Below are 26102 nucleotides of genomic sequence, written 5' to 3'. Positions count from 1 at the left end.
TTGGTATCTGTGGTACCAAGGAGTTGAACCCAGGGCCGCCATGCCAGGCAAGCACTCTGCCACTAAGCCACAATCCCAGCCCACGAGGTAGAAACGTCTGTTGTATATTTTTGAGAAAGCCAAGTGTGTTTATGCTTTTTCATTTTAGGAGAAATGTGACACTTTGGGCTGACATTAATATGTGAAAACAACACTAAGCAGTGATAATCATTGTGTGACCATGTAAGAAAGATGGAGAATTTAACTGCTAGGGTGCTGAGTGTCTTGGTCTTCTGTGTGACACAGAGATACACATTTCTTTTGATCGATGGTGGGACTTGAACTCAGGGCCCTGTCCCTGAGCTCTTGTGTTCGAGACTAGCACTCTACCACTTTGTTTTTGGGTCTGGTCGTGGGGCCTGAACTCTGGGTCTGAGTGCTGTCCCTCAGCTCTTCAGCTCAAGGCTAGCGCTCTACCACTTGAGCCACAGCGCCACTTCCAGCTTTTTTTGCTCTTTGCTTATGTGGTGCTGAGGAATCGAACTCAGGGCCTCAGGCATGCAAGGCAAGCGCTCTACCACTGAGCCAACTTCCCAGCCCCACTCTACCACTTTGAGCCATAGGGCACCTCAGGTTTTCTGTTGGTTTGTTGGAGACAAGACTCTGATGGAGGGGTCTGGGAAGGTGGCTCAGTGGTAGAGTGCTTGCCTTGTATGCATGAGGCTCTGAGTTCGATTCCTCAGCACCACATAAACAGAAATTCCGGAAATGATGCTGTGACTCAAGTGGTAGAGCATTAACCTTGAGCTGGAGCTGAGGGATAGCATCCAGACTCAAGAGTTCAGGCCCCATGACTGACAAAAAAAAACAACCCTGAAATCTCATGGACTTTCCTGTGCAGCCTGAGGACTTTCCTATCCAGGCTGGTTTTGAACCATGATCCTTAGATTTCAGCCTCCTGAGAGGTCTCCTTCTTTGAGCAAAGGGCTCAGGGACAGCACCCAGACCTTGAGTTCAAACCCCACAACCAATAATAAATAATTAACCAGTGTGTAAAGTATGTTACACTAAAGAGTAGATGCTTTTTGATATGTAACTGTTTTGTTTCTTTTTTGTGTGTGTTTGTGTGTGTGTGACTTAAAGAGATGTGAAGGCTGGGAATATTCTTCTGGGAGAAGATGGCTCAGTACAGATCGCAGGTAATACTATTTCTTTTTATTCTGGTTCAATAAGCAGTACTACTTCCCCAGTGGGGTACCAATTTAGGACCGTCCAGAACCAGGAAGATGTGGGCTTCTTTTTGGTTCCTGTTCCTTGGCTTGAACTCAGGGCCTGAGCACAGTCCCTCAGCTTTTTCATGCAAGGCTGGTGCTCTATCACTTGCCACAGCACTACTTCCTGCTTTGTGCTTGGTTCACAGGAGATAAGACTTTCATGGACTTTTCCTGCCCAGGCTGGCTTTGAACTGCAGTCCTCAGATCTCAGCCTCTTGAGTAGCTAAGATTACAGGTGTGAGCCACTGGTTGCCTAACCTTAGTTTTTTTTTTTTCTTGTTTCGATTTGTCTTCTACAGACTTGTTTTACATAGTAGTAACAAGGAAGTATTTCCTTCAGGATAAATAAACTCAAGACAGGCACTGAAGCCGGGCGCCAGTGGTTCACGCCTGTAATCCTAGCTACTCAGGAGGCTGAGATCTGAGGATCACAGTTCAAAGCCATCCCGGGCAGGAACATCCATGAGACTCATATCTCCAATAAACCACTAGAAAACCGGAAATGGCGCTATGGCTCAAGCGGTAGAGCACTCGCCTTGAGCTGAAGAGTGTAGGGACAGTGCCCAGGCCCAGAGTTTAAGCCCCACGTCTGACAAAAAAAAAAAAAAAAAAAGACAGGCACTGGTTGCTGCTGTGATTCTCAGATCTCAGTCTTTTCAATAGCATGACAGGCATGAGCCACCAGCACCCAGATGCTTACCTTATTTATTAGCACCTTGTCTGTTTCAATACTGTCATTTTCATATTGTCTCAGCCTAATGCTCCTTGACTATGATAACATACCTGAGGAAAAATTATTTGGACTCCTACTTTCAGAGGTCTTCTCTTTCACCCCGACCCGCCCGGCCCACAGTGGCTGGACCATTTGCTTTGGGCCTGAATTAGGGTAGAACATTATAGTGGCAAGGACAGGCTTTCATGGTATGGTGGATAAATCCATCACGAGACGAATGCATGGATTAAATCAGTGCCAGTCACTTCCCAAAAGACCTGTATCTGACAGCCAGGCTCCCCAGTACAGGAGCCCTGCCCACTCGCCATCAAATTCATCACCTTTATAGTAACAATTTTAAAAACCTATAATAAATAGCATGCTGTTGTATTCGATTCTAGACTTTGGGGTTAGTGCTTTCTTAGCCACTGGAGGTGATATTACGCGGAATAAAGTTAGAAAGACCTTTGTCGGCACGCCCTGCTGGATGGCTCCGGAAGTGATGGAGCAGGTACTGTGATCTAAAAAAAAGTGTTTTGATTTTTTGTGGGTCATGGGGCCTGAACTCTGGGCCTGGGCGCTGTTCCTCAGATCTTCTGCTCAAGATTAGCTCTACCACTTAAGCCACAGCGCCTCTTCCGGCTTTTCTCTGCTTATATGGTGCTGAGAAATCAAACCCAGGGTCTCGTGCATGCAAGGCAAGCGCTCTACCACTGAGCCACCTTCCCAGCCCCGTTTTTGTATTTTTTGTTTTTTTGTTTTTTTTTTGGGTCCGGTCGTGGGGCCTGAACTCTGGGCCTGGGCGCTGTCCCTCAGCTCTTCAGCTCAAGGCTAGCACTCTACCACTTGAGCCACAGCACCACTTCCGGCTTTTTTCTTTTTGCTTATGTGGTGCTGAGGAATCGAACCCAGGGCCTCAGGCATGCAAGGCAAGCGCTCTACCACTGAGCCACCTTCCTAGCCCCCCCCTCCCCCCCCCCACCCCCGTTTTTGTATTTTTTTAAACTGTTGAAGTTCTTTTTTGTTGTGAACCTGAAAACTCTTTAGTCGCATTTGCTGTATGTATTTATCTGTCCCTTGGTTGAACCTTTAGTTACTCTTTTTTTGTTTTGTTTTGTTTTTGCCAGTCCTGGGGTGTTAATTTGGGGGCCTGGGTGCTGTCCCTGACCTCTTCTGCTCAAAACTAGCGCTCAAAACTAGTGCCACAGATCCACCACCAGCTTTTTAGTGGTTCATTAGACATAAGCGTCTTACAGACTTTCCTGCCTGGGCTGGCTTACCGTCTCAACCCTTAACACTGCCTTTTAAAAGTGCCTTTAGCCTTGTTAAAGGAATCATGCGCATGTCTGGGTTCTTTGCAGGTTCGAGGTTATGATTTCAAAGCTGATATATGGAGTTTTGGAATCACGGCCATTGAACTAGCCACGGGAGCAGCTCCGTACCATAAATACCCACCAATGAAGGTAAGGCCTGCCTTCAAGCTTCGGCCTGAGCTCAGGCTGTTTTCATTTGTCTTATCTTACCCATAGTATCCTCTCTTTACCCCATTTTATCTGTGTGTGTGTAAATTTATAAACGTAATTTCAAACATTAATACCTATTTATGAGCTAGGCTCTGGTGGCTCATGCCTGTCATCCTAGCTACTCAGGAGGCTGAGATCTGACAACAGTTCGAAGCCAGGTTAGGCAAGAAAGTCCATGAGACTCTTACCTCCAATTAACTGTCCAAACAGCTAGAAGTAGAACTGTGGTTCAGAGAGTACTAGCCTTGTTCAAAAAAAAAAAAGTTCAGGGACAGCATCCATGCCCTAAGTTTAAGGCCTAGGACTGGCACAAGAAGAAGAAGAAAAGAACCCTCTCACTGTATATTTAAAAAACAAACTTAGGCTGGGTGCTGGTAGCTTATGCCTTTCATCCTAGATATTCAGGAGGCTGAGATCTGAGGATCACAGATTGATGCCAGGCCAGGCAGTAACTTCCATGAGATGCTGATCTCTAGTTAACTAGAAAAAAAAGTTATTCCCCAGTATCAGCAAAAAAGGGTGGGAGGGGGGCCAGGGAGGCAGGGGCCTGGGATTGTGGCTTAGTGGTAAAGTGCCTAGCATGCATGAAGTCCTGGGTTCGATTCCACATACATAGAAAAGACTGGAAGTGGTGCTATGTCTCAAGTGGTAAGAGTGCTAGCCTTGAGGAAAAGAAGCTCAGGGACAGCACCCAGGCCCTGAATTCAAGCCCCAGGACTGGCCAAAAAAAAAAAAACACACAAAAACCCAAAAGTGAAAGAAAGCCAAGAGAAAGCAGGTAGCTGTAAGTTCAAGTCCCAATACCAGCATCAAACAACGAACAAGCCACATTACAAGAAGTGAAGGAAAGGGGCTGGGAAGGTGGCTCAGAGGTAGAGCGCTTGCCTTGCATGCATGAGGCCCTGGGTTCGATTCCTCAGCACCACATAAGCAAAAAGAAAAAAGCCGGAAGTGGTGCTGTGGCTCAAGTGGTAGAGTGCTAGCCTTGAGCTGAAGAGCTGAGGGACAGCGCCCAGGCCCAGAGTTCAGGCCCCACGACCGGACCCAAAAAAAAAAAAAAAGGAAGTGAAGGAAAAACAGGGTGAAATAGGTAAAGGTAGCAAGGCTACCAACTTACTTTGCTGTTATATTCATGTTTTGTTTTGTTGTTCTTGATCATGGGGCTTATGTTCAAGGCCTGGGCACTGTACCTAAGCTCTTTTGCTCATACCACTTGAGCCACAGCACCACTTCCGGTTTTCTGGTGGTTGTTTGGAGATAAGAGTCTCATGGACTTTCCTGTCTGGGCTGGTTTCAAACTGGGATTCTCCAATCTCAGCCTTCTGAGTTCTAGGGTGACAGCATGAGCCACCAGCCACTGGCTTCTTTATGGATTTGAGGATAGTTTGACAGTAGACTAATATACATGAAGAAGTTCAGATTTGAACTAAAGGATTTTGTAATATTAAAACAGGAATCCCTATGGCTGAGACCCCTGGAGGGCCAACCATCTTTAGCTCTTCCACTAACATGCAACTCATCCGAAGAACTTAGGTTCAAAACAATGAGTCTAGATGTGAACTTACTATTTTGGGGTTTTATTTTTTTTGTTGTTGTTGGTCATGGGACTTGAACTCTGGGCCTGAGCACTTTCCCTCAGCTCTTCAGCTCAAGGCTGGTGCTTTACAACTTGAGCCACAGCGCCACTTCCTATTTTCTGAATGGTTTATTGGAGATAAGAGTCTCATAGCCTTTTCTCTCAGGGTTGGTTTTGAACTGCGATCCTCAGATGTCAGCCTCCTGAGTAGCTAGGATGACAGACATGAGCCATCGGTGCTCGGCTATTTTCGTGTTTTTAAAATGCCATTGCCAGGGTGTGAACTCAGGGCCTGGGCTCTGTCCCTTCATTTTTTTTCACGCAAGGCTAGTACTCTACCACTTGAGCCATAGTGCTACTTCCAGCTTTTTCTGTGTATGTGGTACTGAGGAATGGAACCCAGGGCTTCATGCATGCTAGGCAAACCCTCTACCACTAGGCCATAGTCCTAGTTCCTGATGAAAATCTTGAACCACAGCAGTTAGCAAAACCTTGTGTCCTTATCTTTCTTGAAAATCTTTACAGGTCTTAATGCTGACACTACAGAACGACCCTCCTTCTTTGGAGACTGGTGTTCAAGATAAAGAAATGTTGAAAAAATATGGCAAATCATTTAGGAAAATGATTTCCTTGTGCCTTCAAAAGGATCCAGAGAAAAGGTAAACTCTTAAGAAGTATTTGACTTTTCTCTCCAACAAGTATGGAAATGAATATGGGATGTCTAAGATCATACATATATAAACAGAGAATTATTTGTACACTTTCACAAGTATTGACTTGTAAACTTCAAGAAAGATAAAAAATAAGATATTCATTGAAGGAGATACATAAACAAAACTGGGTGCTGCTGTCATCCTAGCTACTCAGGCTGCGATCTGAGAATCGATCGCAATTTGAAGCTGGCCTAGGCAGAAAAGTTCATGAGGTTTTTGTTGTTTTAATCTCTAATTAACCACCAAATTAAAAGCCAGAGCTATAGCTGTGGCTCAAATGGGAGAGCAACAGCCTTGAGCAAAAAAGCTAAGGGACAGTGCCCAAGCCTTGAGTTCAAACCCCCAGCACCAGCACAAATAATAAAAGTAAATGTGTATGTCTGTATTATGCCATTATGTCTGTATTATGCATCATTGTAGACTGTTTGGGGTGTTTCATCTTTGAGTTATGAGTAGATGCTATTTGTTTGATTTTTGTGCCAGTCCTGGGGCTTGAACTCAGGGCCTGGGTACTGTCTCTGAACTGCTTTTGCTCAAGGCTAGCACTCTACCACTTGAACCACAGCTCTACTTTTGGCTCTTTTTTTTTTTTTTTTTGCAGTTTATTGAAAATAAAGAGTCCCATGTACTTTTCTGCCTGGGCAAGCTTCAAGCCACCATCCTCCTATCTCCGCCTCCTGAGTAGCTAGGATGAGAGGCTTGAGCCTCCAGCTCCCAGCTTTAGGCATTGACTTGTTTTTATTCCTGTTACTATTCCCTGAATAATGCAGTGCAACAGCTATTTATGTAGAGCTTCCAGTATAGCAAAGCTCATGACAAATGCATGATGATGTTCAGGTCATCTCAAGCCTCTGGAGGTTGTGTGAGATGCCCACGGAACTGTTTCCTTTAAGAGACTAGGCAACATCTGCAGGTTTTGGTATTGACAGGGGCCCTGGAACCCGTTCTTCAGGGACAGCCATATAATCTACCAAGTTTTTCTTTTCTTTTTTGTTAGGCATGGTGCTGTCCCAGAGCTTTTTCACTCAAGGCTGGCTCTCTACCACTTGAGCCACAGCTCTACTTCTGGTTTTTTGGTGGTTCATTGAAGAGTCTCACAAGACTTTTCCTGCCCAGGCTGGTTTTGAATGCAATCCTCCATATCTCATCCTTCTGAGTAGCTAGGATTACAAGTGTGAGCCACCAGCACCCCACAAGTTTTTTAGCACTAAAAATGATTTAATTCTGTTTTCTCTTAAAAAAAAAAGTCAAAGCCTTTGACAACTTTGATCATGTTTCTGGTATATGTAATGGGGCTTCAGAATTTACTGTTAGGAATATTGGAAAGGGTAAGAGACTCAGGCAGCAAAGTTTCTATGTATGTGTTTAGAAAGAAACATTTTTGCTGGGTGCTGGTGGCTCACATCTCTAGTCCTAGCCACTCAGGAGGCTGAGATCTGAGGATTGAGGTTCAAAGCCAGCCCAGGCAGAAAAGTCCCCATGAGACTCTTATCTACAATGAACCACTAGAAAACTGGAAGTGGTGCTGTGGCTGAAATGGTAGAGCGCTTGCCTTGAGCTGGACAGCACCCCAGGCCCAGAGTTCAAGCCCCATTACTGACCAAAAAAAAAAAAAAAGTTTTTTCTGAGTAAATAACAAAGGAAAAAAAAAAAGCTAGGGAACACTTGTGCTTCTAGTTTAACTCAGGAAAAAGAACACATCCTCTAGCTGGAAATAACCTAAAAATTGTCAGGAACAAAAACAAAAATAACCCAGTTTTAAAGATCCTTGCATACCACAAATAGGAGGAAGCCATAAACCAGAGCAGAAAAAACAAAAGCACAAACCAGTCCAGGAACTACTGGGCTCGGGGACAACCTTTATCCCAATAACTTACTAGATGGAATTTCATAAGTATAAATTACATATAGTGTATAAGACTATATACATTCACAAATTAACTAAATTACATATGAAACGTTAACATGATTTCTATATAAGCGTACATAAATATATGTAAATTATATATAGTCATGTAAATTTGTTATATAAATATTTACATTATATAATCGACACAAATACATTAATGCTAATATATTAATACTAGTATTATCTGTCAATACTAATATAGTACAATATGTACTTACTATATTTAATTTTTTTTTTTCTTTTTTTGTTGGTCCTGAGGCTTGAACTCTGGGCCTGGGTGCTGTCCCTCAGCTCTTCAGCTCAAGGCTAGCATTCTGCCACTTAAGCCACAGTGCCACTTCGGGTTTGCTAGTGGTTTATTGGAGATAAGAGTCTCACGGACTTCCCTTCCTGGGCTGGCTTTGAACTGAGATCCTCAGATCTCATCCTCTTGAGTAGCTAGGATTCCAGGCGTGAGCGACTGGGGCTGGACTCTCTAACCTCTTGTAAATAATAATAAGTAGCACGTACTCTGTAAGCCCTTAAGAAATCACTCTTTCTGAGTCATCATTTGACTCATTCTTTTTTCAAGGCATCTATAATTATTTGAACATACCCATTTGGGTTTCTTATTCTATTTACTGTCCTGCACGAAGATGACCTTATCTTCTGTATTTCAACAGGTGAAAGAAAGTGGCGTATATTTATTTTGCCGCTCCAGATATCATCTTCCCTTTCTGTGAAGACGGAAGCTCACGTGATGCTTGAATTAACTGTACAAACTTTCTTTTCTGATTTTTAGACCCACAGCAGCAGAACTGTTAAGGCACAAATTTTTCCAGAAAGCCAAGGTAAGACATTTTAGCTTCGATTATACTTGTTTTAGGATGTTTTTTAAGCATTCATGTATGTCCACTGCTCATGATTGACCATTTTCTTGTTTGGGTTGTGTGTGTGTGTGTGTGTGTGTGTGCGTGCGCGCACGTGCGTGCACATACATGCGTGCCTGTATTGGGACTTAAACTCAGAGTCTTGGCACTGTCTCTGAGTATCTGTTACTCAAGGGTAACACTCTACCACATGAGTGACAGCTTCATTTCCAGCCTTTTGCTGGTTAAGAGTCTTCTAGATTTAACTGCCCGAGCTGGATTTGAACTTGAATCATCAGATCTCGGCCTCCTGAGTAGCTAGTATTATAGGCGTGAGTCACCACCTACCTACACCCAATGTGTTGCCTTTCTTAAGATAATTATGTTTGGAAGAGTGATGGGAGATAAAATAATGGCTGAGGGCATTATGTATATCATCTTTGGCAATTAATATAGTTGCTTTGGAATTTAGTAGCTTTGTTTTGTGTAAGTTCATTAAAGTTAAATATATCTCAGGAATAATGATTATTTTTGCCATTATGAGAATGATCAGCCAGGAACTAGTGGCTCACACTTGTAATCCAAGCTAATCAGAGACTGAGATCTAAGATTCACAGTTCAAAACTAGCCAGGCAGCAAAGACCCATGAGACTATTATCTCCAATGAACCACCAGAAAACCAGAAGTGGTGCTTTGGCTCAAAGTGGTAGCTTTGAGCAAAAACCTTCAGGGAGGGGGCTGGGAAGGTGGCTTAGTGGTAGAGCACTTGCTTTGCATGCATGAGGCCCTGGGTATGATTCCTCAGCACCACATAAGCAAAAAGAAAAAAAGCCGGAAGTGGTGCTATGGCTCAAGTGGTAGTGTGCTAGCCTTGAGCTGAAGAGCTGAGGGACAGCGCCCAGGCCCAGAGTTCAGGCCCCACGACTGGACCTACCCCTCCCCCCCACCAAAAAAAAAAAACCTTCAGGGAGTACACCTAGGCCCTAAGTTCAAGTCCCATGGCCAACAAAAAAAACCCCAAATCTTGGCAGTAATGTACAAAAGGGCTCTGGGTAATAGAATGGAATTTTTCCCTGTTCTCTTCATAAACACTTGTCAGGAATATTCTATGGGGATTTTTAGTTTGGTTCAGTACAAATGTCTTATGTGAATAAAATACTGATTTTTCCCCCCCTCCAGAACAAAGAATTTCTTCAAGAAAAAATACTTCAGAGAGCACCTACCATTTCTGAAAGATCTAAAAAGGTAATGGGAGAGGGTGGCTAGGGTTAACTCAGTTTTCTATTTTTGTTTTGTGGTGGTGGGGCTTGAACTCAGGGCCTGGGCGCTGTGTCTGAGCTCTCTTGGCATTTTCTCTGTGCTGGGCAGGTTCGTCGGGTGCCAGGCTCCAGCGGCCGCCTCCATAAGACAGAGGATGGGGGCTGGGAATGGAGTGATGATGAGTTTGACGAAGAAAGCGAGGAGGGGAAGGCGGCCATCTCACAACTCAGGGTAAGTTGTGTTCACTTGGTGGCTCTGGCTGGAACTTCCTATGCCTCTTCACAGCTGACCCTCCTCCAGCATGAAGAAAACCAGGGTGTACATGGCAGAACCTCAGTTTCCTTTGCATGCCAGACAAGACTGGGACCTCTTTTTAAATGTAGTGCTGTTTAGTGTATACAAAACTAGGCACCGGTGGCTCACACCTATCATCCCAGCTACTCAGGAAGCTGAAATTCAAGGGTCGAGGGTCATGGCCAGCCCAGGCAGGAAAGTCCATGAGACTCTTATCTCCAATGATGAGCCACCAGAAAACCAGAAGTGGCGCTGTGGCTTAAAGTGGTAGAGTACCAGCCTTGAGCAGAAGAGCTCAGGACATTGCCCAGGCACTGAGTTCAAGCCCCAGCTCCACTGCTGGTTTTCTGGAAGTTCATTGCAGATCAGAGTCTCATGGACTTTGCTGCCTGGGCTGGCTTTGAACTGTGATCCTCAGCTGTCTGGGTAGCTGGGATGATAGGCGTGAGGCACCAGTGCCCGGCTTGTTCTTCAATTATTGTCTCAGGACTTTTCTCCATTAAAGTCCATCCTCAGAAGGACTGTGCTTTGAGGATGTGCTGGGTGATTGGCCTTTTTTTTTTCAACTGACATTTAACTCTGACAAGTCCATGGATGTGCTCATCACAGGCTCCATGGACAAACACTGTCAGAGGATCGGCAGTAGCTCCCACTCAGAACATCTCGGGGATGTCTCACCTAGTGAGCAGAGCTGGGATTGTGCATGCTCGGGCTCTCCGCCCGTCAGCACGGGCCCAGGGAGGGAATGCAGGAGCATGCCTCAACGCTCCTCCTTGGCGCCTGGTCCCCACCCATAGAGAGTTCCCCTCCCTTTCTATCCAGGGCTTTCTCATCACTCTCAAAGAAAACTATTGGTGGTATAAACCACCACGGGGATCTCAGTTTTACTGTGCAGAAAACTTTTCCCCAGAGTCATGTCGGAGTTACTTTATGCATGAGATTGAAGTAGATCTAAATTACTATCACCTGCCATTCCTCCAAGCTGGTCCTCAGTGGCCCAAGTTCCCAGTTATGAACACATATCCTTTTCTATTTGTTTTCTTCTAGTCTCCTCGAGTGAAAGAATCATTGTCCAATTCTGAGGTAAGTGATTGCGGTTGTTGGATACTGGTTAAAACATACATGCTTTAAAAAATATTTTTTACAGCTAGGTGCCGGTGGCTCACGCCTATAATCCTACCTACTCAGGAGGCTGAGATCTGAGAATAATGGTTCAAAGCGAGCCAGGGCAGGAAAGACCATGAAACTCTTGTCTCCAATAAACCACCAGAAAACCGGAAGTGGTACTGTAGCTCAAGTGGTAGAGTGCTGGCCTTGAACTGAAGAGCTGAGGGACAGTGCCCAGGCCCAGAGTTCAAGCCCCATGACTGACAAAAAATATATGTATACACATATATCTGTATATATGTATGTGTATGTTTTTTTTACATATACTTAACATATATAAATATATATATAGTATATAATATGTACTTTATGCATATAATGTTTTACACGTTTAAAATGTATATGTGTATTACATAATATGTAGTTACATACAATATAATAAACACATCTTATATCAAAATACAAATGAATGAAATATAAAAGTATATGTATGTGCCTGGCACTGGTGGCTCACGCCTGTAATCCTGACTACTCAGGAGGCTGAGATCTGAGGATTGGGGTTCAAAGCCAACCTGGGCAGGAAAGTCTATGAGACTTTTATCTCCAAAAAACCACAGAAAACAGGTAGTGAGTGGTGCTGTGGCTGAAAAGGTAGAGTGCTCGTCTTGAGCTGAAGAGCTCTGGGACAGTGCCCAAGCCCAGAGTTCAAGCCCCACGACAGACAAAACAAAAGGTTGGGGATGAGGAGTTAATATACTTTTCTCTGTATGTGTCTGAATAAGACTGAGACTTTGTACAACTGATTTTTAAATTGGGCTAAAGGCTCAGAAGGCCTCTCCTTGCTTGCTTGAGTTTATGACTTGCTTTTTTTGGATCTTTTGTTTTGTGTTTGTTTTCTTGTCCAAGACCGGTACTCAAAACTCCCTATCTGGCACTGGGGCTGGTTGGCTGGCACACTACCACCTGAGCCACACCTCTAGTTCTATGATTTACTTTCTTCAGTTGGGCTGCTTAGTGTGAGGAAGTAGTCAGTTTTCATCATTCTTGCCAGGAATTTGTCCCTATTCACTGACACCTTTCCCTCCCCCCACCCTCTTTTTCTCTCTTTTCGGTCAGTCGTGAGGCTTGAACTCTGGGCCTGGGTGCTGTCCCTCAGCTCTTCAGCTCCAGGCTGGTGCTGGTGCTCTATCACTTGAGCCACAGCGCCACTTCTGGCTTTTCCTGTGTATGTGGTGCAAGGCAAGCAATCAACCACTGAGCCATCTTCCCAGCCCACCTTTTATTTTTTTTAAATGTTTATTTTGCTGGTTGTGGGGCTTGAACCCAGGGCCTAGGCATTGTCCCTGATCCTCTTTGTGCTCAAGCTACACCGCTCTCCCACTTGAGACACAGCACCACTTGTGGATTTTGAGTGATTCATTGGAGATAAGAGTCTTTCAGGGACTTACTCTGTTCTAGCTGCCTCGAATCCCCATGTTCAGATCCCAGCCTCAAGTTGCTAGGATGATAGGTGTGAGCCACTGACAGCTAGTTTGTTGCCATTTTAAAACATGTACCTTATCTTGAGCATGTCAGTTTATGAGACCAATGCAGCTTGAACAATGTCACCCCTTTGATCACCCTCCTTCCCCCCACCCCCTTGCATCCCAACCCCACCCATCCTCTGGGTTTTCCTAATTTAATAGCATCTACACTGAACATGATGACTGCCATTCTGCCTTCTCCCCGCTTCCTCCCCTGGTCCTGAGTTCAAGTCCCCCAGAACCAGGATCATGGAGCAAATGTCCCCCAGGAGGCTGCCAGTTGCTGTCTCCCTTTTCCCCTCAGGCAAGGTTGTTCCTGTGTGGCTTTCTTGCAGCTCTTCCCGTCAGCCGATGCCATGGGTACTCTGCTCCAAGTTCCTGAACAGATCTCTGTTCATCTACCTCAGCCAGCTGGACAGATGCCTCCACCGCCGCCGCCCCATGTCTCCATCCCTCCCCCCGCAGAGCCAGCCCGGCCGGCCCAGGTACGGTGCATGTGCCATCATCGCCACGTCCCTGAAACAAGTTAGAAATTCCATCTTCAGCTGGGTGCCTGTGGCTCACGCCTGTCATCCTAGCCACTCAGGAGGTGGAGAGCTGAGGACCAAAGTTCAAAGCCAGCCCAGGCCAGGAAGTCCATGAGAATTTTTCTCTCCCATGAACCACCAAAAAGCCAGAAGCAGAGATATGGCTCAAAGAGTAGAGGACTAGGCTTAAACAAAATAGCTACGGGATAGCAGCCAACCCCTCAGTGCAAGCCCTGGGGCCATCACAAAATAAAGAAGACCTGGAACCTTCAGTTGAGTAGAATTTTTTGGGGGGGAGAGCTGGTATAGATCCTACCCAGTTTATTGCCCTGTGCTACAGTGCCAGATTTCAGGGTGGAGGTATATATTAACTTGTGCATAATAAAAGGTTTCATGAGCACCTTTCATACAGGGATATGTTGATCATATTTACTCCCTCTTAGTACTTCCTTTTGGGTGGAGGTTGGTCGCTCTTGGGCTTGAATTCAGGGCCTGTGCTGTTCCTTAGTTTTTTTTCACTCAAGGCTGGTATGTAGAGCCACAGATCCACTTCTGGCTTTTCTCATTTGGAGATAAGAGTCTCTTGGACCTCATGTCCAGGTTGGCTCCAAACCACAGTCTTCAGATTTCAGTCTCCCGAGTAGCTGGGATGACAGATGTGGTCCACTGGTGTCTAGCTTGGGCTGATTTTTTTAAAGTGAGAAATATAGCTTTGGGTTTTCACCCTTAATAAGAGGGACCAGGGCCTCAAAAGAAGGAAACCTCAATATGGTTGTTTATTTCACTTAGCTGTTAGAATTAGTATACTAACTCCATTTGACATAGGCTGACAGATTCCTCCCTGCTCCCCCCATCTGAGACCCAGACTGGAGCTTTTGGTCTGATCCTTTGTGCTCATTGGCAGGTGCCCTACCATCTGAGCCACACCTCCAGTTCCCAGCAGTTTTTGCTGCTTTGTGGCTTCATTCCTGCTCCTGTCCTCTTAGCAGGCAATGTCTTGGGTGGCAGAATGACTGAGCTACAGAGGGACAGAAATGGTTATCGAGTGATTGATTCTTGTTGTTGTTGTTGCTGGTACTAGGAACTCAGGGCCTGGGATCTGTCTCTTAAGCTTTTGTGCTCAAGGCTAGCACATGCCACCTGAGCCACAGCTCCATGTCTGGCTTTTTGCTGGTTCACTGGAGATCAGAGTCTCATGGACTTCCTCGCCCGGACTGTCGAACCATAATCCTCAGATCTCAGCCTCCCAGTAGCTGGGATGACAGGCATGAGCCACCATGCCTAGCACATGGTTGATTTGCTGGTAGACAGATGCCCTCAATTTCCTTCATACTCAGCCTTCCAGGAACTGACTGTGGACTTTGCATTGTAGGCTCTGTCTCCAGGAGTGGGTCCTCAGGAAACCAAGATCCCCATTAGTCTGGTACTAAGATTAAGGTAAGTAGCCATTCTCTGCTTTCCCAGGACTCCTGAGGACTTGGTGGCCTGGGCACCGACCCTGGGCTCTTCTGCTTAAGGCTAGTGCTCTACCACTTTGAACCACAGCACCACTTCCGGCTTTTGAGTGGTTCATTGGAGATGAGAATCTCACAGGGACTCTCCTGCCCAGGCTGGCTTCAAACCACAATCCTCAGATCTCAGCCTCCTGAGTAGCCAGTATGACAGGTGTGAGCCACCGGCGCATGAGACTTTTCTGTTATCAGTGGAGGTCCGGAGTTCCCAGGCTTTTAGTACAATTGGATGGAAATCCTGGAGTCTGGAGTCGTCATCCTGTAGAGACAGCGTTGGGCCAAATGTCATCATCTATTGCGCCATGAGAGCTTTCTAGGCACAGGGTTCCAGTGGGCGTGGAAAAGGGAAGATGGGCCATGCAGAAATTCTCACTTTGTTTGCTTTGTTCTCCTTTGCAGGAATTCTAAGAAAGAACTAAACGATATTCGATTTGAATTTACTCCTGGGAGAGGTAAGGCGTCAAAAAAAGACTGGACCACAAAACTACCTTTTAGTTTGCTTCTTAAGGTTGAAGTTTTAGTCCTTAGCTATGTTTCGTTTTTAAAGGATGATTCAAAAAAACAAACATTGAAGCCAGGTACCAGTGGCTTACATCTGTAATCCCAGCTACTCAGGAGGCTGAGATCTGAGGATTGAAGTTCAAAGCCAACCTGGGTAGGAAAGTTCCCGAGACTCTTATTTCCAATCAACCACCAGAAGACTGGAAGTGACACTGTGGCTTAAGTTAGTACAGTGCTAGCCTTGAGCAAAAAGGAGCCCTGGGACAGCACCCAGGCCTTGAGTTCAAACCCCAGGAATGGCAAAAAAAAGATCATCTCCACCTTGAGCTGATATTTGCCATCTCGTTCATTCCAGTTCTGCCCCTCTTGCCAGACCTGTGAGATTCCTTAATCGAGAAACTTCCCACTCAAGGAAGGTGGCCCTGGCTGCTCCTTTGGTTCTGTGAATGGAAGCCATCTTGGCTCTGAGGTCCCAGTGATGTGTGCACTCAAGACACAGAAGGCCTTCTGTCTTTGTCCCTGCAGATACGGCCGAGGGTGTCTCTCAGGAGCTCATCTCCGCCGGCCTGGTGGACGGACGGGATCTAGTCATTGGTAACTACCTGCCTCACTGTCCGGGCATTTATTTTCCAGAAAGTCAGGTTTATTCCACTGAGTAGATGGGATGGGTCTTGAAATGGTTCTTGGCCTGATCGAGATGAAAGATACTGAGGATAGTTCTTCATTTCAAAAAAAAAAAAAAAACAAAATAGGGCTGGGAAGGTGGCTCAGTGGTAGAGCGCTTGCTTTGCATGCCTGAGGCTCTCGGTTCGATTCCTCAGCACCACATAAGCAAAAAGAAAAAAGCCGGAAGTGGCACTGTGGCTCAAGTGATAGAGCCTAGCCTTGAGCTGAAGAGCTGAGGGACAGCGCCCAGGCCCAGAGTTCAGGCCCCACGACCAGAACAACAACAACAACAAAAAAAACGAAATAAAGCATAAGCAACCAGGGCCAGTGGCTCGCGCCTGTCATCCCAGCTCCTCAGGAGGCTAAGATCTAGAGGATGACCATTCAAAGCCAGCCCAGGCAGTGAAGACTGTGAGACTCTTGTCTTCAATGAACCACCAAAAAAAGAAAAATCTGGAGCTGTGGCTCAAGTAGTAGAGCGCTAGCCAGGACCGACACAAAACAATAGCAGTGTGGCCCTCTGGTCTATTTTGGCCTGTCCAGTGGAGCATAGAACTGAGCAGACATGAGAGATTCATTCCCTAAAAAGCACAATGGAAAAGAAACGGCTCAGGCAGCCACAAGTATGTATTACTGATGGACAAATCAGGAGTTCCCACAGGTCAACCTAATATTGTGACAGACAAATGGTAGACAGGTCTCTGCATACCCCTCGTGGGCCTCCAGCTCATGGTCCCGCCTCCACCTCCTGAGTGCTGGCATTAGGGGCATGCTCATTTGGCTTTGTAGCCAATGACATTTTTAAACTTATTTTTTTCCCTTTTTTTTTATTGTTACTATATAGGTGATATACAGAGGAGTAAAGATTGAATTTTTTTTTTTTGGGGGGGGGGGTGTGGTCCCTGAGCTTGAACTCAGGGCCTGGGCACTGTCCCTGAGCTTCTTTTGCTCAAGGCTGGTACTCTACCACTTGAGCCACAGTGCCACTTCTGATTTTCTGGTGGTTTTTGGAGAGAAGAGTCTCATGGACTTTCCCAGGCCAGCTTTCAACCACGATCCTCCAGATCTCAGCCACCTGAGGAGCTGGGATGACAGGCGCGAGCCACCCGCAGTCAGCTGGATTAAACTATTTTTAATAAGTTAAAACTATCTTAAGTCATTTTCCTGAGATTGTAAAGCAGGCCACAGATCATATTTGGCTCCCAGTCTGGGGCCATGTGGTCCGTTCACAGACAAACCGTGTCTCCCTCAGCCACTGTCCAAACTTAGCTAGATAAAGCAGTGAGTTAGGGTTTACTTACACAGATGTGGAGGTGTGGCTCAGCTGGTAAGCGTGTGAGCCAGTGAGGGAAAGCAGTTGCTGTCTTACATTGGGAGGGAGGGAGGGAAAAGAAGGTAGGTAGACAGGAAGGAAGGAAGGAAGGAAGGGAAAAAAGGGGGGATTTAATTATACATCTAGTAAATGAACTTAGGTGGTTCTTGGATTTGGGAACCAATGGTTGGGTCTTGTCTGTGTCCATTTTTGATTCTTTCTAGACAGTTCATCACCACCATTTCAGCTTTTAAATATGTTGCAAGTGAATTTACTTAGCTTCTCATTCATTGCTTTCTTTGTTTGTATGATTACAGTGGCAGCTAATTTGCAGAAAATTGTCGAAGAACCTCAATCAAATCGATCTGTCACTTTCAAACTGGTATTCCTCCTCTCCCCCCATTCAGCCATCTTACCCTTTCACACTCGAGCACACTCCACACATCAGCCTTCGTGTTTCCAGGAGACAAAATGCGGTGGTACCAGCGCCTTATGCCTGTCATCCTAGCTACTCAGGAGGCTGAGGTCTGATGATCACAGTTCGAAGTCAGCCCAGGCAAGAAAGTCCGTGAGACTCTTATCTCCAGTAAACCACCAGAAAACCGTTAGTGGTACTGTGGCTCAAGTGGTAGAGCACTGACCTTGAGCAAAAAAGCTCAAGGATAGCACTCAGGCCCTGAGTTCAAATCTTGGGACTGGTGCACATACGCACAAATCAAGAGGCAGTATGACCCAGCAGTTGTCTTCTCTGGAGAGTGCCATGAGCTTCCTGTTTGTATCCTAGGGCCCTTTTTGCCCACTGCCTTTCTTTCTAGAATCCTCTGATCCATTTTTTTGTTTGTTTGTTTTGGTAGCAGTCTTGGGACTTGAACTCAAGACCTGGATACTTTCCCTTAGCTTTCATGTTCAGGGCTAGTGTTCTACCACTACTTGAACCACAGCCCCGCTTCTGGCTTTCTGGTGGTTCATTGGATAGAGCGTCTCACGGACTCTCCTGCCCAGGCTGGATTTGAACCACAGTCCTCAGGATGTCAGCCTCCCGAGCAGCCGGGATGACGGGAGTGTGCCACCTTGCCTGTCATCTGCATCCGTCATTCATCCTCACCTGTGATTTTGTTTGGTTCTCCAGGCGTCCGGCGTGGAAGGCTCAGACATCCCGGATGATAGTAAACTAATAGGATTCGCCCAGCTCAGCATCAGCTAAAGCCCAGCACCCCCGTGCACGGAGGCGGCCTTGAATTCCCACCTGCCGGGATCTCTCGTCTTTGCTTCTCTTGGCCTCAATCCACTACTGCCAAAGAATCCAGCCACCAGCCTCCTGGCTGAGACCTTTCAAGTTGCTCATCTTTCTGTCAGTCCTGCCAACATTTCCCCCCCTTGTGCCCTACCGAGAAAGAAAAAAACCACAGCCAGACCACCCGTGGCCAGCATTCCCCTCTCAAAGGCTCTTGTTACTAAACCTTCCCTTCACCCCTCCTCCCACCTCCCCACCCTCACCCCCTGATCCCCATGTGTCTCCAGGCCCAGCCAGGGGTGTCTCTCCAGTCATCCTTGCCTTACTCCAGCCTAGGCCCCCCCGTATAAGACAGTGGCAGCCCTGTGGGATTGTCCCCACCAGCCCCAAATCCCCCCCCACTCACCAGGATATTTGGGGGGGGCATGTTAGGGGTTCCATGGGAATAGATCTCACCCACTGAAGTGGCCATGCAAAGTTGATTGTTTGGCTGGAGCCTAGAGAATTCGATCTGTGGTGGTTTTTCTTTTGGTTGTGTGTGTGTGTGTGTGTGTGTGTGTGTGTGTGTGTATGTGTCTGAATTTTTATTTTATTATTGTTGCTTTGTACCTAATGTGAATTCTAGCAGTCTTTGTTTTAGGCGGGGGTGGGGGGAGGGATAAAAAAACACAACCTCTTGTCTGGAGACAGCCTAAAAACTTGCGTTGTTGTTTGGGGAGGGTGGTGGTGGTTGTGGTTGTTTGGGGAGGGCTGTTGTTGTTATGATGGCTCCTGTCTTGTCGTTCTCAGCATCTTTGCCGGAGCTGTTTTCTCGGGCACCCCCTCTACTGTCCTCTGGGAAAGGGGGCACTGCCAGGCCTTAACTTCAGCTCCCGCAAAACCTCCCACCAAGAACCCACACTTTCACCACCGTTAGACCCTTCATGGTAGAACCTTGGACAGGTTTTTGTTCATCGTCATCATCATCGTTGGGTTTTTTGGTTGTGTGTTTGTTTTTTTTTTCTTTCCTTGCCCAAAACATCAAGTAATGGCTCCTTAAAAACAACAACAACAAAAAAGTAAATGGCGCAGAGGGAATGTTCCTGAACTAGGAAACAAAAACTCCCTAAGATAATATCATTGGGGAAATATTTTTCAAATTTTAAGGGGTTTAAAAAAAAATGTAGTTGGGCCCATCGGGTAGCTCCTGCCTGTAGTCCTAGCTACTTCGGGGAGGCTGAGACAGGAGGATGGCAATTCCAAACCAGCTCAGACAGACAAATCCAAGAGACCCTCCCAGCAGACTGCCGAAAAGCCAAAAACAGAGGTGTGACTCAAGTGGTAGAGCACTGACTTGGCCTTGGAGGGAAAAAAAGCTAAGGAACGGCGCTCAGGGCTGTGAGTTCAAGCCCACCCCTCTCCCCACCAGGATGGGCACCAAAAGGGGAAAAAAATGAAGAAAAGCCACCCTGTGAAATGGATCTGCTCGGCGTCCGGTCCCCAGGGCAGTGGTGTGTGTGTAGGCTGAGAGTTATCTACAGCAATAAAGGAGACTCGCATTGGGCCAAGACTACAGGCCTGCCATCAACCCTCTCCCGCACTGACTCTGGTGGTGGGGGGGGGGGTCTCAGCTCACTCAACCTGACTCCAGATGGACAGAGAAAAAAATAATAATAATAAACCACATGTGCCCTGACATTTAGGTTTCCTGAATAGATAGTGTTTGATTTTTTTTTTTTTTCTACAGAAATAATATAACTTATTCTTTAGGTGGTTTTGTTTTTAAAGAGCACTCGTCATGCAATACGTGAATAATTCTTGCGAGGTTGATTTTTGTCCCCCCCCCCCCCCCCCCCCGATTTCATAGTCTGCTAATAACCGTACCGTATTTTACTCGTTTTATAGATGAATGAGGTACTCTATCTGGCCTTAAAAATGGGCTCGCCAGCCCACACAAAGGGGAGAGCTGCCTTCAGCAGAATCTCGAGCCCTTTACTGTGTTGATCTAACAAACAAGATTGTTTTGGGGGTGATTTTTTGTTGTTTTGTTTTCTAATATGGTTTTTGTGCCAGCCATCCACCCTAACTTCCTCTTGAAACACCTGGAGCGGGAGACCGCTGGTCGTTCACACCTGTAATTCTTGCTACTCAGGAAGCTGAGATCTGAAGGCTGTGGTTCAAAGTCTATAAGACTCCTTCATCTCCAGCGAAACGTTCCCCAAAAGCCAGAAGTGGGAGCTGGGGCCCAAAGGGCTGAGCACCAATCTTGAGCCCCCCCCCAAAAAAAAACCCACTAAAGGATAACACCAGGCCCTGAGTTCAGGCTCCAGGATTGGTAATTGAAAAAAAAACAAGCTAAAAGCTTTTCTCATAACTGACTCAACTTACCTTTTTGTGCCATTCCTTCTGAATCTGTAATTTAGTTATGGATTTTGGATGCTTGTTCTGGGCGTAGAAGCATGTTGGGGGAAGGATGAGGTGTCTGAGGAATTGGGGGTGGATTTAGGATGGAGAAGGTAGACGGGGGAGCCAGGTGGGGCTCCCCACGGGCCCCCAGATCCCAGCAGAACCAGTAAAAGAAGGGAAGTTGGTAGAGCCAGGAAGGAGCAAAGTAAAGGAGAGAACTTGTATTTTCCTTTTCTTGGTGAGGGTGGAGAGGAGGTAGAGACGGGGGGCGTTGTGCCCTCTCTAGTACAAGCCTTGTGGCTTATTGTGTAGAGAATATGGTTGATTTGCTGTCTTTGTTGGGGTGCTGGTCCTGGGGCTTGAACTTGGGGTCTAGGCGCTATCCTCAGGTGTTTTTTTGTTTTGCTTTGCTCAAGGTTGGTGCTTTACCACTTGAGCCACAGCCCCACTCCTGGCTTTTTCCAGTGATCCTTTTAGAGATGAGAGTCTCAGATTTTTATTTTTTTTTTCTTAACCAGGCTTGGCTTCGAACTGCCATTCACAGGCCTCAGCCTCCCTGCGTGGCTGGGATTACAGGCGTGAGCCGCCGAGCCCCACACAGTGTTTTTTGTTACTCCCCCCCCTTATGTATGGGGGAGAGGCATCTGAGGCTGGTGGGGGTGGCCCTCGGTGAACCCCACTCCCCTCTCCCAGTGGCCAGAGGAAGGACAAGGGGGAAATGTGCCAATACCGCTTGTGAATCATTCGCTCTTTTCCTCCTGACGAGTGGATTTTTAGTTTTGTTCTTTTCACTTCTGTTCGGAATCAAGCTCTAGAGCCAGCTGGTCGCGTTGGCGCGTCTGGAGGCTGGAATGATGACGCAGCCATGCAAGCAGAGTCCTCCAGGTGACCACGAGATGACCAGAGATGTAAAATACTCCACTTCCCCACCCCCTACTCTCTTGTTTTGTTTTTTGGACATTGTATTTTACTGCATGTTTTCCTCATTTTTAATCAATAAAGAGTAAATTGTCTTTGGTGGTGGATATGTGCTGGGGTTTCAGGAGCCTTGGGCATGAACAGTGGGACTGCATGTCTTAACTTGCCTAGACCCTCTGAAGTCACATAAGCCGAGTGCCACTAGCTCCCGCCTGTAATCCTAGGGACTACAGCACAGGCTTTGGAAAAAATCCACACTCCTAGCTCCAAGGAACAAGCAAAAAAAGTGGAGGCGTGGCTCAAGTGGTAGGTAGAGCACCAGCCTGGAGCGAAAATCAACTGAGATCGGAAAAGCAGCTACTGGGCAGAGTCTTCTAATTTCCCAGGATCTCAGATTCTCATCCAGCTTTTTCACTCAGGCTGGTGCTCTACTGTGTAATCCACAGTACCACTTCCTGCTTTTTGGTGGCTCATTGGCTTTTTCCTGCCTGAGCTGGCCTTTGAATGGGGATCCTCTAGATCTCAGCCTCCTGAGTAAGTAGGATAACAGGTGTGGGGGACCAGCGGCCAACTTGGTTTGCTTGTTTGTTGTCGGTCGTGGGGCTTGAACTCTGGGCCTGGGTGCTGTCCCTGCACTCTTCAGCTCAAGGCGAGCACTCTGTCACTTGAGCTACAGCGCCACTTCCGGTTTTCTAGTGGTTTATTGGAGATAGGAGTCTCCTGCCTGGGCTGGCTTTGAACTGCGATCCTCAGATCTCAGCCTCCTGAGTAGCTAGGATTACAGGCCTGAGCTACCAGCGCCCGGCTTGTTTTTTTTTTTTAATCCCAACCCAAGTGGTGGTGTTTCCTTATTGCTAAAAATAGGCTCACATTATTATTATATTATCATTTACAATTGATTACCAAGGAAGTCGGCATTCCACCCATCAGTTCTTAATCAGAGGGCTCAGGTTCATCCTGGCTGGCTGGAAATAGGGTTGGCTGGTGCGTACAGCTGGGAGAAATTCCCACTCAAGATGGGGAGTCTATTCGTTAACTGGGGACAAAAGTTATGGCCTGCCTGCTGGTCACAAAACTCACCTGACGGGTAACAGTCAAGAAGCAAGCCAGGCACCAGTAGCTCGCACCTGTAATCCCAGCTAATCTGGAGGCTAGGATCTGAGGATCATAGTTCAGAGCCAGTCCCAGCAGGAGAGCCACTGAGACACATCTCCAGTTACAGACACACACACAAAGCCAGAAGTGGTGCTGTGTGGCTCAAGTGGTAGAACCCTACCTACCCTTGAGTGAAAAAGCTCAGGGACAGTGCCCAGGCCCTGAGTTCAAGCCCTGGGACTGACACTAAAAAATTAAAAAGCAGAGAGTAGTTTGATCATACCTGTCAGCAACTCATTCATCACCTTTTACATGATGATTTATTGAAATATTGATAGGAGTCCAGGCACCATGGGCTCATGCCTACCATCATCCTAGCTACTCAGAAGGTTGAGAATCTGAGGATCTCAGTTCAAAGCCAGTGGGGACAGTAAAAGTCTGTGAGAGAGATCTCCAATAACCACCAAAACAAGCTGGAAATTGAGCTGTGGCTCTAGCGGTGCAGCCCTAGTCTTGAGCAAAAGAAGCTCAGGAATAACGCCCAGGCCCTAAGTGCAAGCCCCGCTATGGCAAAAAGGAAAAAGATTGGATAGGTGGATAGATACATGGATGGATAGATGGACTGATAGGCAGGTAGATGGGTGAATACATAGATCTAGAGATGGATGGGTGGATAGGGGGGTGGATGGATGGATGGATGCATGCATGAATGGATGGATGGATGGATGAATGCATGAATGGATGGATGGGTGGGTGGATGGATGGATGGGTGGATGGATGGATGGATAGATGGATGGGTGGATGGATGGGTGGATGGATGGATGGGTGGATGGATTGATGGGTGGATGAGTGGTGGTGGAAGGATGGATGGATGATAGGTGGGTGGATGGATGATAGGTGGGTGGATGGATGGGTGGGTGGATGGATGGATGGGGGGTGGCTGTATGGGTCGGTGGATGGATGGATGGGTGAATGGATGGATGGATGGGTGGGTTGATGGATGGGTGAATTGATGGATGGATAATATTGCAGGGGTAATCCTTCATTTACCATCCGGGTATCTGCTGGACAGAACAGCACTGTCCCTGTCTCTCTCTCTCCCCCCCCCCCTTCCTCTCTCCATCCCAGGACTCCCCTATTTCCTCCAGGTTCTGCCTGCTCACCTGCTCAGGCTGGGCTGCTAGCACCCGGCCCCCACAGCTGGCTGCACCTCTGGCTGAGAGAGTCCCCAAGACACAATTGCAGGTGTATGTGGCCAATGGCCAGCCATGCCCGGGGGAGGAGGGGTGGTGAGGTGGGATCATGAACTGGGGGATCCTGCTGTGAGTCATGGACATAGCTGGAAGAATGGCAGAACTTTCCTCAGAGGGGGGCGGGACATCCTGCAGAGGGCGGGACATGGCTCCCGGCGTGCCATGGTAACAAAGGCACAGGGTTTTCCTTACACTGCTTGCCTGGGCCTCGGCTACCAACAGAACCACAGAATAGAACTCCTGAGAAATTCTGCTTCCAGAACTTCTGTCCCCAAGAGCCCCTGGGAACCAGAGCTCACTGGCCGTCAGGAGCACGTGAGTTTTCAAATGGGGTGATTTCTGCCTGTGGGTGAAACTTCACATGGTAAAATCTATCCCCAGGTGCACCTGCCTGGTGTGGGGGGTTGAGGCCTGGGACCTAGTCACAAAGCACAGGGACTTGGGGGATCCACAGAGGCTAAAGTGTACTGGGGGAGTCTTGGGGCGACACTGAGGTGGGGAGGTAGCAACCTGAGGAGGGACTCAGATACAGCTGGCTCCAGCCTACAAGACACACCTCAGAAGATCACAGAAGCCTGTTCCATCTAGAAATGAGCACATTGCCTTGTTCTGCCCAGATTGATATACTTACTAGCTTAAGAAAATGCACTCTTGGGGCTGGGAAGGTGGCCTAGTGGTTAGAGCGCTCGCCTAGCATGCATGAAGCCCAGGGTTTGATTCCTCAGTACCACATACCCAGAAAAAGCCCGAAGTGGCACTGTGGCGCAAATGTTAGAGTGTTAGCCTTGAGCCAAAGGAACTCAGGGACAGAGCCCAGGCCCTGAGTTCAAGTCCCAGGACTGACAAAATAAATATTTTTTTAAACCCTGTTATTTGAAATCAACCTTTAAAAAAACAAAAAGGAAGACACATTGTTGTCTCTTGGCTTCTATGCTCAAGGCTGGAGCTCTTCCATTTGATTTTCTGGTGGTTTATTGGAGATAAGAGTCTCACGGACTTTCCTGCCAGCCTGGCTTTGAACCACGATCTTCCAGATCTGAGTCTCCTGTATAGTTAGGATTACAGGCGTGAGCCACCAGTGCCCAGCTTTTTTTCTTTTTCCTTTTTTTTTTTTGGCTGGTCCTGGGGCTTGAACTCAGGGCCTGGGCACTGTCCTTGGGCCTCTCTGTGCTCAAGGCAAGCGCTCTACCATTTGAGCCACAGCACTAGTACTTCTGGCTTTTTTTTTATTGTTTATATGGTACTGAGCAATTGAACCCAGAGCTTCATGCATGGTAGGCAAGTGGTAGCACTAAGCCACATTCCTGGCCCCCTTTTTTTTTTTTTTTAAGAGTACTGTTTGAGTAACAGTTTCAGACAAAAAAACAATACAAAAAAGAGTGCTAGCTGGGCCCTGAGTTCAAGTCCCACAACTAACAAAAAAAAATTTAAACAAAAACTAAAGTAGCTGTATTAACATTATGGAAAAACCCCAGTGTATAGTAAAATAAACCAACGAGAAAAGTAGCCAAGAGTTTGTGCAGAGGTAGGGAGGTTGAATATATGATGGCTCGGGATGTTGGGTTTTGCATAAGAACAGGGCCACCCACTTGAAAGGAACTTGGCAAGGCAAAATTTACTTCTGCAGCTGCCATCAGCCAAGAATCCCACAAGCAAGCAACAGAGCAGGAAGGCCGCTCCCTTATTTATACCTAAACCAGCAGGCACCACCCCTCTGCTCCCATTGGCTGAGCTCAGGCCCCTCCTCCTCCATTGGTTGAACTCAGGTCCCTCTGGCTCCCATTAGCTGAGCTCAAGACTCCTCTGCTCCTATTGGCCAAACTCAGGTCCTTCTGCTCCCATTGACTGAGCTCAGGTGGCTGAAATCAACAGGATGTAAGCCTATTCCAGGAGCTCCCCTCTGGACATCTTCATTCAAGTGCTCAGGAAAAGGATGGATGTCACTAAAGTAATTCACAGGGGCCAAGCCACCGGCCCAGGCA

At 46.9% G+C, this 26102-nt stretch overlaps 1 protein-coding gene across 1 annotated transcript in view; it reads left to right on the top strand.

Annotated features, from left to right (window-relative positions):
* Nucleotides 1-19511, top strand: part of Oxsr1 (oxidative stress responsive kinase 1) — a 32481-nt gene extending 12970 nt beyond the window's left edge. The window contains exons 5-18 of the mRNA XM_042667310.1: nucleotides 1123-1178; nucleotides 2367-2476; nucleotides 3327-3428; nucleotides 5590-5723; nucleotides 8468-8516; nucleotides 9714-9779; nucleotides 9903-10025; nucleotides 11136-11171; nucleotides 13054-13203; nucleotides 14618-14682; nucleotides 15156-15208; nucleotides 15783-15851; nucleotides 17553-17617; nucleotides 18365-19511. Coding sequence (XP_042523244.1) covers nucleotides 1123-1178; nucleotides 2367-2476; nucleotides 3327-3428; nucleotides 5590-5723; nucleotides 8468-8516; nucleotides 9714-9779; nucleotides 9903-10025; nucleotides 11136-11171; nucleotides 13054-13203; nucleotides 14618-14682; nucleotides 15156-15208; nucleotides 15783-15851; nucleotides 17553-17617; nucleotides 18365-18439 — 1153 coding nt within the window. The 3' untranslated portion in view covers nucleotides 18440-19511. The remainder of the gene's footprint in view (nucleotides 1-1122; nucleotides 1179-2366; nucleotides 2477-3326; nucleotides 3429-5589; nucleotides 5724-8467; nucleotides 8517-9713; nucleotides 9780-9902; nucleotides 10026-11135; nucleotides 11172-13053; nucleotides 13204-14617; nucleotides 14683-15155; nucleotides 15209-15782; nucleotides 15852-17552; nucleotides 17618-18364) is intronic.
* Nucleotides 19512-26102: the final 6591 nt, after the last annotated feature.

This window comes from Dipodomys spectabilis, unplaced genomic scaffold (assembly GCF_019054845.1).
Source record: "Dipodomys spectabilis isolate Male_0828 unplaced genomic scaffold, ASM1905484v1 ptg000388l, whole genome shotgun sequence".
NCBI classification, from domain to species: domain Eukaryota; kingdom Metazoa; phylum Chordata; class Mammalia; order Rodentia; family Heteromyidae; genus Dipodomys; species Dipodomys spectabilis.
This window is presented reverse-complemented; position numbering and strand designations above follow the sequence as displayed.